This window comes from Manacus vitellinus, unplaced genomic scaffold, assembly GCF_001715985.3.
Source record: "Manacus vitellinus isolate BGI_N305 unplaced genomic scaffold, ASM171598v3 scaffold_39_pilon, whole genome shotgun sequence".
Taxonomy (NCBI): Eukaryota; Metazoa; Chordata; class Aves; order Passeriformes; family Pipridae; genus Manacus; species Manacus vitellinus.
Genome location: NW_021940534.1, coordinates 5,103,084 through 5,120,296, shown reverse-complemented (window position 1 = coordinate 5,120,296; position 17,213 = coordinate 5,103,084). Strand labels below are relative to the sequence as shown.

At 40.3% G+C, this 17,213-nt stretch overlaps 1 protein-coding gene across 5 annotated transcripts in view; it reads left to right on the top strand.

The window, feature by feature from the left end:
- Window positions 1-17,213, top strand: part of HIVEP1 (human immunodeficiency virus type I enhancer binding protein 1) — a 128,663-nt gene that overhangs the window by 78,306 nt on the left and 33,144 nt on the right. For all 5 annotated transcript variants that reach the window (XM_018077673.2, XM_018077672.2, XM_018077669.2 and 2 more), the window contains exon 3: window positions 10,709-16,653. In XM_018077673.2, the coding sequence (XP_017933162.2) occupies window positions 10,709-16,653 (5,945 nt within the window). The remainder of the gene's footprint in view (window positions 1-10,708; window positions 16,654-17,213) is intronic.

Here is a 17,213-nt window from a genome sequence, read left to right as displayed (position 1 = left end):
AAACATTAATGGGATGTTAAAGTAATAGTATTTTGACTTTTCCTGACAAGTATAGCAAATTTCTTGAGTGACAGTTCAGCAAAAGAGATTCCAACCTGCAAGTATAATTTTCTAAGGGACATTTTGAAAATTAACATTATAAAACAATTGTTGAAAAAGCATTTTCTTGATAGTAAATGGAAAGTGTCAATTCCAAATCCGCAGTACGGTATGTTGGTAAATCAGTGGCTATGTTTTCAGACACAGTAACATTTTGAGCTTGGTCCTACTTTAATGAATAGAAGGCTTTCTTGCAACTTTATAGAATCTGAGGCCAGAACAAGCTCATTTTTGTGGTGGGAGGATGCTGAGCTAACAAACTGGCTAATTAGAGAGACATACCTACGCATGTGTAGTAAATGCAATAGGGTGCTAATTTTAGCTGATGCGAGCTGGGAGCAAGCCAGTTGTGGAAATGCAAGATTTTTTACTTGTTAGCTTCCTTGTAGTCTGCCTTGCGTATGAGTAATGAATGTTTTTTTCATACTTTCCTGATACTCCTTTAGCTCAGGGAGTTGCTGGTCTTCTTTGGTCTCCTTCTGAAGGGAAAATATAATATATAAATGGATGGTGAGTTGGATATTGTGTACAGCCCTCTGGTAGCTTATAAGTTGACCTGGGTGGAGTCTTTCTTAGAAATCTCCCAAAACGGTGCATGTGTGGATGTGTCCTACCCTGGGGGAGATCATCCTTCCCACCTCTAGAATGCCAGAAACACTCTAGAATGCCTCTAGAAACCCAGCTTCCATGGTTAGGATATTCTTTGTGTCTAGATTTCCATCGAATCAGCTTCTCCTACTTTTGTCACATTCACAGTGCCATTTAGTCCCAAAAGAAAGACCTGCAGTGTAAGAGTTTTCCTACTGTCTTTGCCAAACCTCCTGTTCCTCTCTATTTTTAAGTAGTATGGTTGTTAGGTGTGATCTCTTTCCTCCTTTTCTTTCCTCCTCAGTTGCAACAGGCAGTATGGAAATTGCTCCATTTGATCCCTACTTTTCAAATGGAAGATTATGTTCAAGAAATGCAGAGAATGCGACTAAGGACCTAGTTCTGTTTGAACATCATTATGTGCAAGGGTGATTTAGTTAACATCTTGTTCCTTTCATTTCTGTTTTTTTCCCCTCAGACCCATGTTTGGGCATTTTATATTCAGTATCTCATCTGACCATGTAGCAGTTGCTCTGTGCTGATAACTCTTAAACTGGCTGCTGTTTCATGAGCCTGTCTGTCATTCTGTTTTCATGGCCTTTCTTCTTCAGTGTGTTAGAGGTAGAAGTTGTTCTAATGATTTGGTAGCCAAATCCTAACTTTCCAGTAACAACGGGACATCCTTAAATTACAAATAGGTACTTTAGTCGTGAAACTGTTGACAACATTCCCTGACATTCAAAGAAAATTTCCAGATGTCCCTGAGGCATTTTAGTGAATTTAAACAGCTTTATTCTTACATGGATAACTAGGGGGAACTGGTTTCTGCTTAGGCTTTTACTGGGAGCTCATTAATTTGCCTTTAGGGAGACATCCTGTCTTTTTGCTTGTCTTTGGAGTACCTAGCAAGGAAGAACTTCTCAGACTGGGATTGCTGCCGATGTTAGCTATCATAATGTCGTTTCTCCACCTGCTCCTAGCCAATGTCCTTTATCTTAACAGCATTTAAGATGTGATTATTTTTCTTAGATTAGTATGAAGGGTTCTGTATAGATTAGGAATATGGAGATGTTAAAGGGCTGTAATGCACAGTTATTCTGTAAATGCCATAGGGCTACTTAATATAGTAAATATTCTTAATTTTTTCAGCATGTTTAAAATACTGTAGTTTACGCCATTGCTGAATGTTCATATATTGCCATTTTGTGTGCGTAGTTAGGCATTAACCATAGGCTGTGTGGTCAGTGTCTGCTGTTCTTGCATTGCCTTTCCTCTGTCTTTCAATGTTAAGTCCTGTGAAACTTTACAGTGGTTCAGCCTCTGCTGGTTTCTTTACACACATGATGGTGGGAAATCTTGATCAGTATCAAATGGCATGTTTCATTTAATGCGTTTCATACTGGGCAGGAAATTAATTCTTTTTGGGGAAAAAAATAATCCTGTTTCACTTTGGTCAGAGATTTTCAAATGTACCGAAATGTTGCATTTGATTCCTGTTCACATATGGATGTTGGCATTTCTCAGCTGAGGCTCTCATGTTAACCTCACTTGTCAGATGTTTATTGCTGTTTGATCTTCATGGTCTTCCTCATCAAGCATGCTGATTTTATGGGTAAAAATCTGCTGATTGTTTCTTTCTTCACTCAAGTCAAAATGCTAAATGCACAAAATGAGACCAAACTCTTGTAAAGGAGATATTTCTTGGTCTTCTTAGCACAGGGCAATTATGTCCTTGCACCTCATCAGAAGTCAATGTTGTCTTGATGTGAGTATCCATGACTTGAAAAGATGCTGCCAGGAAGACAACCCCAGTCTGCAGCTTATCATTTACTCTTTACCTGTCCCAAGGCCAAACAAGAGTTGACAGGCTCTCACACCTGGGATGAAACTGTATCACTGGGAGCTTCCTGATAAGTTGAAGCTGTGTGCCTCTGGGCAAAGGTGTCTCCCTTTCTGTATGCTAAAATGTTATTGCGCAATTTATAAAGCTAATCTGCCCTTCCCTTGCTATGGTGCCAAAGTATTTCACCTAGTGTGTGAGGATTAGCCCAGAGGATGCCTTTGTGACTGCACTTACAAGGTTATATGTGTTCTTGTTTCTTGGGGACGAACCTTTTATGTTTTGAATTAATGACTGGATCATATCTGTATCTCTTCACTATACCTTCAGTCAGTCCAGAACATTATCCTCCCTTTTCAGCTGTAGTGTAACTTTGCAGTTCAGACGCTGGTGAGAGAGATGCTGAGACCTGAGGACTGAGGAACCCCTTGCTCACTCCACCACCAACTCCTGTCTCCCTCACACTAGTTTGAAATACAGGCAGGCCTGTTATTTCAGGGAAACATTACTCTAAGGCAATAAATATTTCTTCCTTTTCTCGATGTTACCTTCAAAGTGTCAGTTCACTTCTCTTAATATAGAATTAGTGGAAACAATAGATTGTATAGTTTAAACTTTACCATATGTACTAAACATTGTTAAATATTTGCCAGTTCTTAACTATCGCTTACTTTTTGATAGCCAGTAATATGGGTATTTCTTGCAACGTGTTTAGTTGAAAACCCAAAAATTACATATGAACAGAATGTTTTTACTTTGCATTGGTTTTGTTGAGGTGCCTGTTACTTTTGCCATTACTAAGATGAAATGTGAGCAGAATTTAGTGATGTGATTTGTTTGGTGGAAGTTGCAAGTGGGAAAAGGAATTAAGCAACAAGAAAAACAGAAAAGCAGGCTTCCTGGGGATGCCGTTCCTGGTGCAACCAGAGAATGTGTCATTGGTGTGTATTCTGATCCTGATGACTTAATAAGATGAAGACCTATGGAAGCATGCCAGCAGTGTATTGAATATAAACATGAGCAAAAGTACTTTTAGACATTCAACTTTATATAACAATGGAAATCAATGAAAGCTGTGATGATTATCATAAAATAGTCAATAGACTGCTATGATAAAGTTACAAATTTTGGGGACAAGGGGACACTGGATGTCATTTTTTACCTTGACTTTAAGGATGTTTTTGACACTGTCTCCCACAATATTATTGTATCCAGGTTGAGGTGGTAAGGTCTGGATAGGTGGACAACCAGGGGAGGAGTTCAACAGGTACAAATACAAAGCCCTGCACCCAGGCAGGAGGAGCCCCAGGCTGGGGACTGGCAGTCCAGAAGCAGCTTCATGGAAAGGCCCTGAGAGTGTGGTGGGCAGCAAGCTGGACGCCAGCCAGCAGCATGCCTGGCAGCAGGGGAGGCCACACCATTGTGAGCTGTGTGAATGAAAGCACAAACAGAAGATCAAGAGAAGGAATTATCTTCCCTGCTCATCAATCCTTAGACCACCTTTAGATACTCCAGTTTTGCCCCCCCTCCCAGTGCAGGCTGATCATCAGAAACCTGGAGTGAGTTTAGTGTTGAGGGACCACAACCATTCAGGGCCTGGAGCACTTGTCCTCTGAGGAGAAGCTGAGGGACCAGGGCTCATTCAGGACTGAGAAGAGGTGGTTTTGGAGGGGGTTGTCATGAAGATGGAGTCATATTCTTCATAGTGTAGCATGTTGAGAGGATGAAAGGCAGTAGTAACGAGTTCAAACAAGAGTGGCGTGGACTGGCTTGTTCCCAATAAGGACAGTCAGGCAGCTGAAGATGCTGCTCACAGAGGCTGTTTAGACTCTCCATGGAGGTTTCCAAGATCTTATAGGACAAAGCCCTAAAGACCCTAGTCTGATCCCATAGCTGGCCCTGATTTGAGCAGGAGGTTGACTAGAGATTTGCTGAGGTCGCTTCTCACCTGAATTGTCTTGTGATGGTACGATATTTAAATTTGGAAAATTTATTTAGTCATAGAGGTACAGTGTATGATTTCTTGGTGTATATATCAGTATACATTTTCTATACATTTACTTTTAATATATAAGCTTGACATGCACTGATTTTATGGGCTTGCCAGGATGTGATAGTAGGGAGCAATAAAATTTGATTTGACTTTACAAAAATGTGTGCTGTTATTGAGGTTAATGGCACTACTCAGATGGGTGCTGGTACCACATATTAACAGAGGTGCACCTTTCCTGGAGCTTGTGTTAGTAGGATGTTTGCTAGTTTGTTTAATAATGAGAAATTATGCTAATAAAACAGTCATTCCAGTACAAAAATCTAGTGTGAAATGACCCTTTAAAGAGGCTTGGGGAACCCCTCTCTGCCTGACAGCCAGTATAATACCTTTGATGGGTCACATATCAACCCAGATCTTACTGCTGTCTATTAAAAACACCAAGAAAATAATCATGTGTTCACAGGCAGTGTGAAATAAAGGAAGCCATATTCACCTTATCCCTGCCTTATCTAATTGTCTGCTATTTGCTGATATGAACAAAGGGACAAACACTGGCACAGATGAACACTTGATCCAATCCCTGTCAAAGGCTTTGGCCTTTGAACTCCTCCCTACTTTTCTTTGCAATTAATTCATGTCCAAATGTGCTTTACATTTGATGATCAAGTTTTTTTAAGAGTCTGGTCTATATATGTTAGGACTGGTGTTCTCAGTAATGAAAGTACTTAAGCATACATTACCCTTGCTGACATAGGTTCTTAAATACCACTATCTTGGAGTGACCCAGGTTCTTTGATTTGCCTCCTGACTTCTGAAACAGGGAGTGACCACCCTCTGGCAATCTCAATAAGTCTGAAATTATGCGCCTGAAATAAGACTTCTAAAATTGTTGCTGATTGACTTTAAAATCCTATTCTATTTGTACTTAAAATTAAGCATGGTGCTTGTGTTAATCTTGTTCAAATCTTTCTGTTGACTTGTTGTCTGTGAACATTTTCATAGTTGTATATGTGGTTATGTAATTAAGATTTTGTTGTTTGGGATTTGTTTTACGCTTCAGAAAGACTATAATTTCAGGAAAAATATTTATGGCTGTACTTAACACAAGAAGGCAGTATGAAGCTAAAGAGGACATTTAATAAAAAATGAAAGTTTAGTTATTCCTTGCTGCATTTAATCTAAGTTCTGGTGGCCTTATATTTGCCGACAAGACTTATTTCTTTATCTCGTAATGATGTTCTTTATTCAAACAGACTCAGTGGGGTGATTCATGACTGCTTTTGATAGTTTCAGTGAAATCAGATTTAAATAAGTATAAGATGTCAAGAATAAGAATATTTGAAGTATGTAAAGACACTAGGAATCTTAGCTTTAATCAGAATAAGATCCTTAGTAATGGTCTTTCTCTTTTGGAAACCTTTCCATCTTTGATTGCTAGCATTGTCAGGTGTCAGAGGAACCTGTTAGCCGTAAGTTTAAGGCTTCAGTTAGTAGCTGAACGCTTTCAGAAGAGACTTGATCTTACTTGCAGTGCCCTGGCAGCTGAAGTACACATTAGGAGCTGAAGATCAGACACTTGGATTTGAAAATCTGGTCTCTTGTATGGAAACCTGCAATGATTCTTTTAAATTCTGCAGCATAAAGTGAGTGCATGAGATGAAAATTATGCCGTTCATTGGGCTGCAGGGACAGATAGTGGTTGCTTGCTCCGTGCTCGCAGGGAGGCACTGAGGGAGAAGGGAGCTTGGTGCCCTGCTTCGGTTCCCTCTTACTCTCTTCCTTTTTTTTAAGTGCAAGCACGTAGCTCTATTAGAAGGGAAAGAAAGAGAGTGGGTGTTATAATAACATGTAGGCTTTTAGACAGGCAGTTCTGGAAGTTACTTAAACAAAACCATTGAGATAATTTTGTCAAGACACTGTCTAGTTCACTAGTAAATGCTTTGGAAGAAAAAAATCAGATCACTTATAACCTCTTTTTATTTGCTGCGTGAGTTACTTTGCCAAATTGCTATCTACACCATCACACCTGTATTCTTTTGCTCTATCTCCTGTGCATAGAGTGACATGCATCAGAGAAATTGTAGGTGAAAAAAATCATGTTTGGAAATATCAGTTTTTTCTTGTCATGTTTTGAGTGCAGAATTCATACCAAAGCAAAAGAGAGCAAACAGAACAAAGCCAAAGCAGGCAAAGTGCAAAAGAGATGCTCTGATGTCCCTGGGATATGAAAGACAAGGTGCTGAGAACAGTGGCATTGTCCCCTCTTCTCCTGGGCTAGTAACTTAATCCTATTTGATGTAATACAACTTATGAGAAAGATTTTTTTTTAGACATCTGATTGAGATAACAGCACTTCTCAACAGCACCACTATACCACCAGGGAAAAAGGGGAATTACCACTGATGAGAAGGGCTTGGTGATTGCAGAGGGAGGTGAGCAGAGCACACAGAGCATCAGGGAGAGAAAGAAAGGCAGAACAACTTCTTTTTTCTGTCTTTTTCCATATGAGGATGTTTTTACATTCTCTTTGTTCAGTGTCAGTTTGTTGATGTGGGTACATGGCCCTGACAAGTCATCACGCTCCTGAAAGTTGGTAGCTCTGGAAGGCAGAGGAGTGTGTAGCATTTCAGGACTGGCGCTTTCCACCAGTGTTGTTGATGCCTCTGGAAATACTGATGCAGTTGACCTTTGTGCAAGCATGTAGCTGTAGGTTAAGAAACGTGTGGTGGAATATCTTCAACATAAACTGGAAATACAAAGCAAAGATTTATACAAGAAGAATGACAAGCTAAAAGTAAGTGAAACAAAGTTGTCAGGAGTTCCTTTTTTCCCCAGAATATGATAGAAATTTGGTTGTTAGCAAACATGAGGTGAATATTTCCATTGATAATAATAAGGATTTGTAAATTATCCAGGAGTAGGGCACAGGACTTAAACTATTGTTAAGCTTTGTTAAGCCGTTGTCAAGAAAGTACAAGATTTTATAGACAGGTGCACTGAAGCAAATCTGTTACTCCACCTCTGGGATCACAGAAGATGTAGAGTCAGAAATATACAAACAAGAAACTAATTATCATGATTTCTGTAAACTGGAATTTTATTGGTATAGAAGCAACCGAATTAGTGGTTATGAAGACTGAAAAGAAATTACTATTTCTCTACATAATGCAGTCCATAAATTGCCTTTGTTTATTCTTTTTTCTTTCCTTTTCCATTTCCCAAACCATTCTTATGCTCTGACATATGTTGAACACTATTTTTAAAAAGTAAAGCAGAAAAGAGATTATGGAAAATTCTGATCTTGTAGTCATAATGAATTAATCTTTTTAATTGCTTGATTGGTAGATTAGAAATACATTTTTACTTTCTTTAAGGCTTTTGTGAGCCACATTACATCTTTTAGCTGTGTTGGTTTCCATTTCACCAGTGCAGATTGGGTATGCTTTTTGTTTTGCACTACATGGTTGGAACCCAGAAACAGTAGTTATTGAATATTCTGAGGCATCAGGAAGCAGCACATCATTTGATTGTTCAATTGCTGCAGTATGAAACACCTTAGACTTTTTTGCGTACATTTGCTTGAATGTTTGCAATTCCTGACACTCTTACCTTCCTAGTTATGTGTAATCTGCCCAGCTCTTCCCGTAGTGCTCTGGTACAAACACTGGCAGTATGATCGGTGTGGGGGCGTGATTGTGACAGGATAAAAGCTACAGTGTGTGCATAAAAGGAACCAAATTACTTACACTCAATTAACATGGCCATGTTTCAGAGAGATCACCAAACCGTGGCTAAAAGCACCCTTTTATATAATTACCTTGTTATTTTCTCTTTGATTCGCGTAAAACTGTTTTTTATTGTTATTGAAGAAAAAACTGTTGCAGTAGACTATGAATTTTAAGGAATTCACCATTAATAATATCAGTGATAACTTGTTACTGTAAGCCACTGTTTAATTGTGAAGCAATGAAAAGTAAAAAGCACTGTGATGGAAGACGGCTTGGCTTTGAATGTATTAAATCCAATCTAATAGGAATAGGTTTTGGTGATAAAGCAATAAATCTAAAGTTCATGTAAGTGAAGAATCACTGCAGAAACTTCTTTCTGGATTCACAAGAGGAGCGCACAGTCCCCGTAACTAGGATTTGGAGCCAGTGATTCAAACATCTTTTGCATAGGACTGCTGAATGTGACAAAACAGGCTCTTACTCTTCATAGTTATGCTTTCCATAGTAGGACTGGGAGAGGAATAGATTGGGTTCTGCAGAGCTTCCACATTTGCTATAAATTATGTGTGTTGCGGTTTCACCCCGGCTGGCAACCAAGCACCACGCAGCCAAGAAAGACTCCATAATTCCCAGCCACTGTGAAGATAGTTAACTGTACCCCAGCCAAAACCAGCACATTGTGTCTTGTGTAGTCTCTAATCTTTCAGTTTGCAAGGTAATCTCCTGAACATCCATTCACCCTAAGTGAATATATGCGTACAATTAAGTTGGCATGGAGTTGGAAATTGGATTTTGAATTTCCAAGTGTCTGGCAGTAGCACATATCCTAGTTGGGTTGTGCTCTGGCATGGATAAAGCATAACATCTTTTTGCCTTTTTTTCTCCTGCTGGTCACTTTGCATTCTGTTCTGCTAGACAAGCTTTAAGCATTGCCTGGATTTCCTCTCCGTGGAGCAGGAATTCCACCCTGGATTCATCAACTGCAGTATCTCTTGTTAGATGCACACGATGCTTTGGCTTTCCTCCCACTGCAGCACGGAAGCCAGGTGGTGTTTCTGCAAGGGGATAATTGTGCCTCTCCAAGGGCACCATAGGGTTGGTGGGTACTGGGATGTCAGAGCTTTCTCCACTTGCCTCCTTGTGAAGTTGACTGAGAATTTTGTCCCTTTATATGTTGTCTTAAGGCTGTTCTTTACCTAGAAGTGCACATAAACCTCTGTTACTGAGTGTGCAGGTAAACATACTGCATGGGGTTACTCAGTGCTGCTTCCCAAAATGTGTGTGCAACTGAACATTCTCAGAGCCATCAGCCCTCTAGTCACATCAGATTCTTCCTTTGCTTTTAATATTGGCAATCAGATGAATAGGGTTTTGGCTAACAGCCTGATGAAGGAGTGTGTTAAAGCTTAAGAAAATGAATTTACATCCATTTAATATTCTTCTGCACTACCAGTGATGCTAACTGAGGCAATGGCTATGACTGCGTGTATGTTAGGAAAGAAGTGAACCAAAAATAAGAATTAACTGATAGATTAAATATCACTCATTTGAGGTAGACAAAGGTGTGTAACTCAGGTATCTACAAAAAAGAGAAGCTTCTAAGTATCAACACTGAAATTCAGTCTATAGGTATTTTTATTATAGAGAAAATTGGACTATCTACAAATATAAGTACTTGCTGCAAAATTATTCTGCTGAATAATACTCCAGTTCGTTTACTCTTCACTACCCCCCTGAAACTCTGTGTGCATATCTGCTTAAAATCAGCAACAAGTGTAGCTAGTTTTAAAATAATTCAAATTTAGTTTATTTTGTTTCATGATGCACAAATAGAAAGTCATTTAAGTGTGACTGATTTTATTCATCCGCAGTAGTTGCTCATCTGAAATGCTATTGAAGTTCAGTAATTGGAGCTCTGAAATACAGTATTTGACAGATGGTGTGGGTGGTTGTGCCATTTCCATGATAAATCTACTTACAAATATAACCGTGAGGAAGTTGTATTCATTCCTTGACTACGGGGACATACAGATGGAAAAAGTGACAAACATGACATATGTGTCTTGGTTCTTCATTTTCCTCCTATAACAACTTGGATTTTTAAACTAGTGCAAGAGAGAGGCTTCTTTTACTTATCTGAAAAGGAGTTGCTAAAATATTCCTTCAGTAGCCTTTCTTTTCTTATGTTTTCTTTGAAGCCTTTCCTATAGTGAATTACTTTTGTAATGTCTTTGAGCATCAGTTAGAAAGCATTGCTCATTTTTGATGAAAACAAAATAGATCTTCACTAAGATACATTTACTGTTAAAAGAAAGTATTGGAGGCTGGAGAGACGGACGTCAGTCCTGTTGCCCCAGGGCTTACTGTTGAAACCTAGAGATGCTAAAGTGGTATAAATAAAAAAAAATACTGCATTATCCAGTTTGAATATTCTTTTTTATTCTCTTTGTGTTTTAACAGAAATCACCGATGCTGGTACTAGAGGAACCCAAGATACAATTAAGGGTGTGAAAAGAAAAAAGATTGTGTCTGAAAACCATCTTAAAAAAATACCAAAATCGCCTTTGAGAAGCCCCACTGAAGCCAAGGTTAAGCAAAATATAGAGCCTTCACCACTAAAAGCTCTTCCAGATGCCTCTGAACACGCCATGGCACAGGATCACCTGCCCGTGCAAAATGGAAATCAATGTACCAAACAAAATGGGGGAGCACTTAGTAGTGAGATAAGTGTTGAAACAAACAAATCTGAGGCATCAATGCAGACAAAGCTTTCGCTGACGCATCCGTCCTTAGATTTGTGTAAGCAGGCAGCGGGGGATACTGATGCAAACCAACTGAACTCGGCAGAGAGGAAGCCTCCCTCAAACTCCTCATCAAGTAAAACAAAGACTGACAGTAATGAATGTATTAATTTTGTTGATTGCAGTACGTCATCCCCGTGTACGCGTACTGCATTCGATGTCTTATTAAAAGCTATGGAGCCTGAACTGAACACCTTAGCACAAGAGTGCCCCCCTTATGGGATGCAAATAGAGAAACTGAGACCAAATAAAACTGTAAGCACCTCTTCTAGTCTCACGTCCAATACAATAAGCGTCCAAAATCAGTCTGCTTTGTCACAGCATGAGTTTGCAGCTGGACCTCACTATTACCCGTGTACGTTGAACAATGTGCATGTAGCAACAACAGCCAAGACTGGACAAGCACAAGGCCAATCAGTTTCTCATTCACAAGACCTTATTACTAAGACCAGTCAACAAAATCACCAGGTTGTTATGTGTCCAAGTTTAACTAGGTCGCTGGTGCAACAGCAGAGTCAAGAAAACCCCAAGCTCCAGCAGATATACAGCATAGCAGTAACAACTTCTGTCGTTCACACCTCATCTTCCACTGTAACTCAGGTTTTTTCTCAAAACCAGTTAGTAGCTAGTTCGTCTTCACCTTTGTCAATTAGCACATCGAGTTCAACACACTTGCCTATAGGTCCAGTGTATAATTCAGCCCAGATAGCATCAGTTGTAAACCATGGTGTAGAACAAATATGTAACCTCTTAAAAGACCAGAAGCCTAAAAAGCTAGGGAAATACGTGTGTGAGTATTGCAATCGGGCCTGTGCCAAGCCCAGTGTTCTCCAAAAGCACATCCGATCCCATACTGGAGAGCGACCATATCCTTGTGTGACATGTGGGTTTTCATTTAAAACCAAAAGCAATCTGTACAAGCACAAAAAATCTCATGCACACGCTATCAAACTTGGACTTGTTCTACAACCAGATTCAGGTGGCCTCTTCTTATCGCATGACTCGGACAAAGCACTCAGCATTCATTCAGATGTGGAAGAAAGCGGTGAAAGTGAAGATGAAGGCACTGCCGATGAAAGACAAGATGATCAAGAACTGGAACCTGCACAATTAATGAAAGTCATTTCAAGTGCAGAAACATTGCAGAAAGGAAGTCCTATTCCAGTAAGCAACCCAGATTGTATACCAGGTGACTCTTCATTGCATGATGCAGAACCTCAAGTAAGGGCAGCTTTACCTAAAGTAGTAGTTCATCCTGTAAATGTTTCTCCATTAAGGGCTGATAGCCCAAAAGTAACAGAACCCGCACCCGAGCTTGCTGCAGCACAGAGAAAAGGAGATTCTAAAGTGACAACTCTTCAGTCAAATGTAACACATACAGCCTCATTCAAGGAGAATGACATAAAGCAGCATCAGAAAGTAGAAGTGGGCCTATTAGAGGAACAGCTGGGATCTGCAGTAGGATCAGTGCATGCCCAGCTCCAGAGACAACAGGCAACTGATGGTTCTCAAGATCAGCAAGGAAAATGTCTTTTGAGCCCCAGAAGTTTAGGTAGTACTGATTCTGGTTATTTCTCTCGTTCTGAAAGTGCCGATCAAACAATGAGCCCTCCAGCTCCTTTTGTAAGGGGATTGTTGACCTCTGAGAAAGATCCAAATAAAAACCTGCCCTGTGTGCCACGAACAAGTGGTGTGGTGGCATCAGTGGTACAAACTGTTTGTGCCGAAAAAAATCTGATTCTCTCTGGCCAAATGCGACCTCCCTTGGCAACAAAAACTCTTGAGGAGCGTATCTCAAAGTTAATTTCTGATAATGAAGCTGTTGTAGATGACAAACAGTTAGATAGCGTGAAACCAAGAAGAACATCTCTTTCGAGAAGAGGAAGCATAGATTCACCAAAATCCTACATATTTAAAGATTCTTTCCAGTTTGATTTAAAGCCCATGGGAAGAAGAACTAGCTCAAGCTCTGATATACCAAAGTCTCCTTTTACGCCCACTGAGAAATCAAAGCAAGTTTTTCTTCTTTCTGTACCATCCCTTGACTGTTTACCTATAACACGAAGTAATTCCATGCCTACCACCAGTTACTCAGCAGTACCTCCAAATGTAATACCTCCCTCTCATCCCCTTCGAGGAAGCCAGTCATTTGATGATAAGATTGGCTCTTTATATGATGATGTTTTTGTATCAGGACCTGCTACTCCACTGAACCAAGGCGGACACCCTCGGACCCTTGTTAGACAGGCAGCAATAGAAGATTCTTCCACTGGTGAAAGCCAAGGTCTTGGACTGGTGCGATCTGTAGAAGAAAGTTATCTGGGGTGTAATTTATCAAGTGAATCCTTATTACAAAGGAGCAAATCCTTGGCACAGGGATCAAATTTAGAAAAAACAAAGAAGTCCCCTCAGGTGCGAGGAACAATGTTTGAATGTGAAACCTGCAGAAACAGATATAGAAAACTGGAAAATTTTGAAAACCACAAGAAATTTTATTGTTCAGAGTTGCATGGACCTAAAACTAAAGCAGCAATCCGGGAACCAGAGCATAAAGCTGTTACAAACAGTACACAGCCTCAAATTCTACACTACAGGGTCACTACTTCAACTGGCGTCTGGGAGCAGACACCCCAGATAAGGAAAAGAAGGAAAATGAAAAGTGTTGGCGATGATGATGACCCACAGCAAAATGATACGAGCGTACCATCGAAGAACACAGAAGGCCAAAGCAAGCCAGCAAATTCTTCCAGTCTGTCAAAATACAATGCGACAACAGTGGTAGGATCACAACAACCAAGCAAACTTCTGCTTCAGAGTTCCCAAGTTCACCTTGTGGCTCGAGGCACAGATCAGACTATTGAGCCAAAGGTGGCTCCACTCATTGAAAAGCAGGCAAGTTCAGCTGTGCAAGAAAAGATGGAGTTGAAAAGACAAGGGACTGGCATTTCAGTAATACAGCACACCAATTCACTGAGCAGAAATAGCTCATTTGAGAAGTCAGAGTCGTTTGAAAGACTATCACCAGTTTCTTCTCAAGACCCCAACAAGGTTGCAAAGCATCGCTCTTTGAATACAGTTGTAATCCAAGAAGACAGACAGTCTTATCTGAACAATCCCCAGCATCATCAACCCTTGTCGTCAGAATCACCTAGAGGGGAAGTTCAGGGAAACCAGTTGGTTTCTAATGAGAGAAGCACGCCACTTCAGCCGTCTAGACTTGTTCGACAGCATAACATCCAGGTTCCTGAAATACTGGTCACAGAAGAACCAGACAGAGACCAAGAAAACCAGTGCAGTGACCAGGAAAAGACAGAAAGGTTTAACTGGCCACAGCGCAGCGAAACACTGTCAAAATTACCAACAGAAAAGCTTCCACCGAAGAAGAAAAGAATTCGCTTGGCTGAAATGGAGCATTCATCTGCTGAATCAAGTGTTGACTCCACACTTTCTAGAAGCCTAAGTCGGGAGAGCAGCTTGTCTCATGCCTCCAGTTTCTCAACTTCACTTGATAAAGATGAAACTTTGAAGGCTGAGAACCCTTCCAAAGCAGAGCCTGCTAGTAAGTCATCAGAGTTCCTCATGATTCCTGCTGGTTCACACGCACTGTCTGTGCCTGGACCTCATTACCGGGAAATGAGACGTGCTGCCTCAGAGCAAATCAGCTGCACACAGCCCTCAATGGAGGTTGTGGACTACAGAAGTAAGTCTTTTGACTGTGGAAGTATGTCTCCGTCAAAACCTGTCCCGCTTGTAGAGATAGCCACTCCGAAAGTTTCATCTGCAAATGGAGCTGCTGGACACGTGCCTCTTCTAGAAAGGAGGAGGGGGCCATTCGTAAGACAAATATCTTTAAATATTGCTCCAGAAAATCAACAACCTCAAGTGAAATCAACCGCTTCATTGCAGACAGCTCATGCTACAGATGTGCCCACGATGCCATTACACAAGCTGCAGACCTCTGGCAAATCTTCAGTGGACTTTCCTTCAAGTACACAGTATTCACAGACTAACTCCAGGCCTCACTCAGCAGTTCAAAGTTGTAATTCTGTTAGCCTGTCTTCGGTTCAGCAGCCTCTAGATCATGTGCTGAATAATCAAGGACAACCATCCTTGACTCATCAGCCTTCTCAGCCATCTACTAAAACATCAGCCCAAGGGGAGCAAGCAAGCACAGACTTGGTTTCTTGTCATCCTGATGAAAAAAAGGATTGTTTTGCTCCAAAGTATCAACTTCAAGTTAAAACATTACATATAGGTCAACCATGCTCTTCTAAATTGCTAAAAAGTACTTTATCAACTCAGACTGGTCCAAGTCAAGTTGGGGTGGATCAGAATTCATCCTCCTTTGAAATGCAGACTAAACTGTCTGACATGTCTAATCCATACTCTGTGCCTCCTTTAAAGCAAATTGTCCCTAATAACTGCAGCAGTCAGATTCCTCCTTTTGTGGTTCCTGTCCGTATTCATAGCAGTATGCCATCCTATGGCTTCGCAACTGTTACACCCCTTCCTCACATTTTAGTGACCCAGGATCAGGTAAATCAGTCCATCTGCAATACAAATGTTGTGACAGTGCCAACGCTTGAAGGCAAAACTCAGCTGCCAAAATCTCACAAAGATTATCAGAGGACTTTGCCAAATTCATTTGAATTTGAAAATTCACAACCAGAAAATGGAACCAGAAACTCACCTTTGTCAAGCTCTTCAAATATCATTCAGAAAGTGCCAGTTAGTGGACTCTTCCCTCAACCAGAAGCTACAGCTTCAAGTAAACGAATGCTTTCCCCAGCCAACAGTTTAGATATTGCCATGGAAAAGCAGCAGAAACGTGTTAAAGATGAGAGTGGAGCTGCTTGTATGACAGATGCTAGACCATTGCATTCAGTGAATGTTAGATCTAATGACCCTACTAGTAAGCAAAAGAAACCAGTTTTGGTAAGACAAGTTTGCACCACGGAGCCTCTTGAAAATCACCTCTTGGATCCTGACGGTGTTACACAGGATGAAAAAAGCAGCAAGGCCAGTACTTCAGACCTGCCTTTGCCTGACCATCATTCATCTGACACTGGGGTTTCAGAAACCCTAAAGAAGTCACCAGAATCTGAAGACCTTAAGTCTTCAACATCGCCAGTGTTTGCAGTTAAAAAACCATCTGAATTGTCTCCAGTGAATAACCAGAGTTCTCTTCTCAAGGCTGTAAGTAGCAGTCAAGAAAGAAGGTCCCCAAGTAACAATAATGAGAGCAAGCACATCAACAGCCCTGGCCAAGCAAAGTCTGTAACAACACTGGCTGCCATGAATGCAGGAGAAATGCAGAGGTTGTCATTTCCAAGCCTCAAGACCACAACAAATTTTACCTGGTGTTATCTCATGAAGAGAAAACCATTGCATCTGCTGCAAAACGATCAGAAAATCTCTGCCTATTCTACATGGACCATTAATCCTAACAATCCCAATCCACTTGGTTTGTCGACAAAGGTAGCTCTCTCCCTCCTCAATTCCAAACAAAAAGTTGAAAAACCACTGTACACTCTAGCAAGAACTACTCATCCCAGATCTGATGTACTGGTCTATTCAAGCAAGTGGAAGAACAGCTTAACCAAGGTACTTAAACAATGCTTGATGTATACTGATCATTTACAGAGGATTTGCTTTGGAAATTGTGCTTCCTCATATTTTAGAGAATGTAATATGCCTGACACATACAGTATATGTGCTTATTTATTTTAGTTATGCTGGATCAAACTGCTAAAAAGATCTTAAGTAATTCGATTAAGAAACCTGTTCATAAGGATTTATCGCTTTTCATGGAAATTAGTTCCTGGGTTTAAATCCGTATATGGAGTGTTTATTGTGGCAGGAATATGTTTGACTATTTTTTTGTCAGGCAAAGGTAGAACAAAAATAACGGATAGAAATATTTTTAAACACTTTTAACTTAAAACAGGTTAATTTAAGATCATAATTGCATATTTTGCCTTAAAGGTCAGTTGGTATTTTCTGTTACAAACAGTGCTCGGCATGAACATGTCTGTGGAAACATTGTGAAAACAGTTTTCACAATTGCTGATCATCTAACTGTGCGAGGAGGAGTATACCATTTCCCTTTCTCCCATCTAGGTTAATCGGTGGTGTGAAATAATGACAGAAATAGCAAAGTTTAT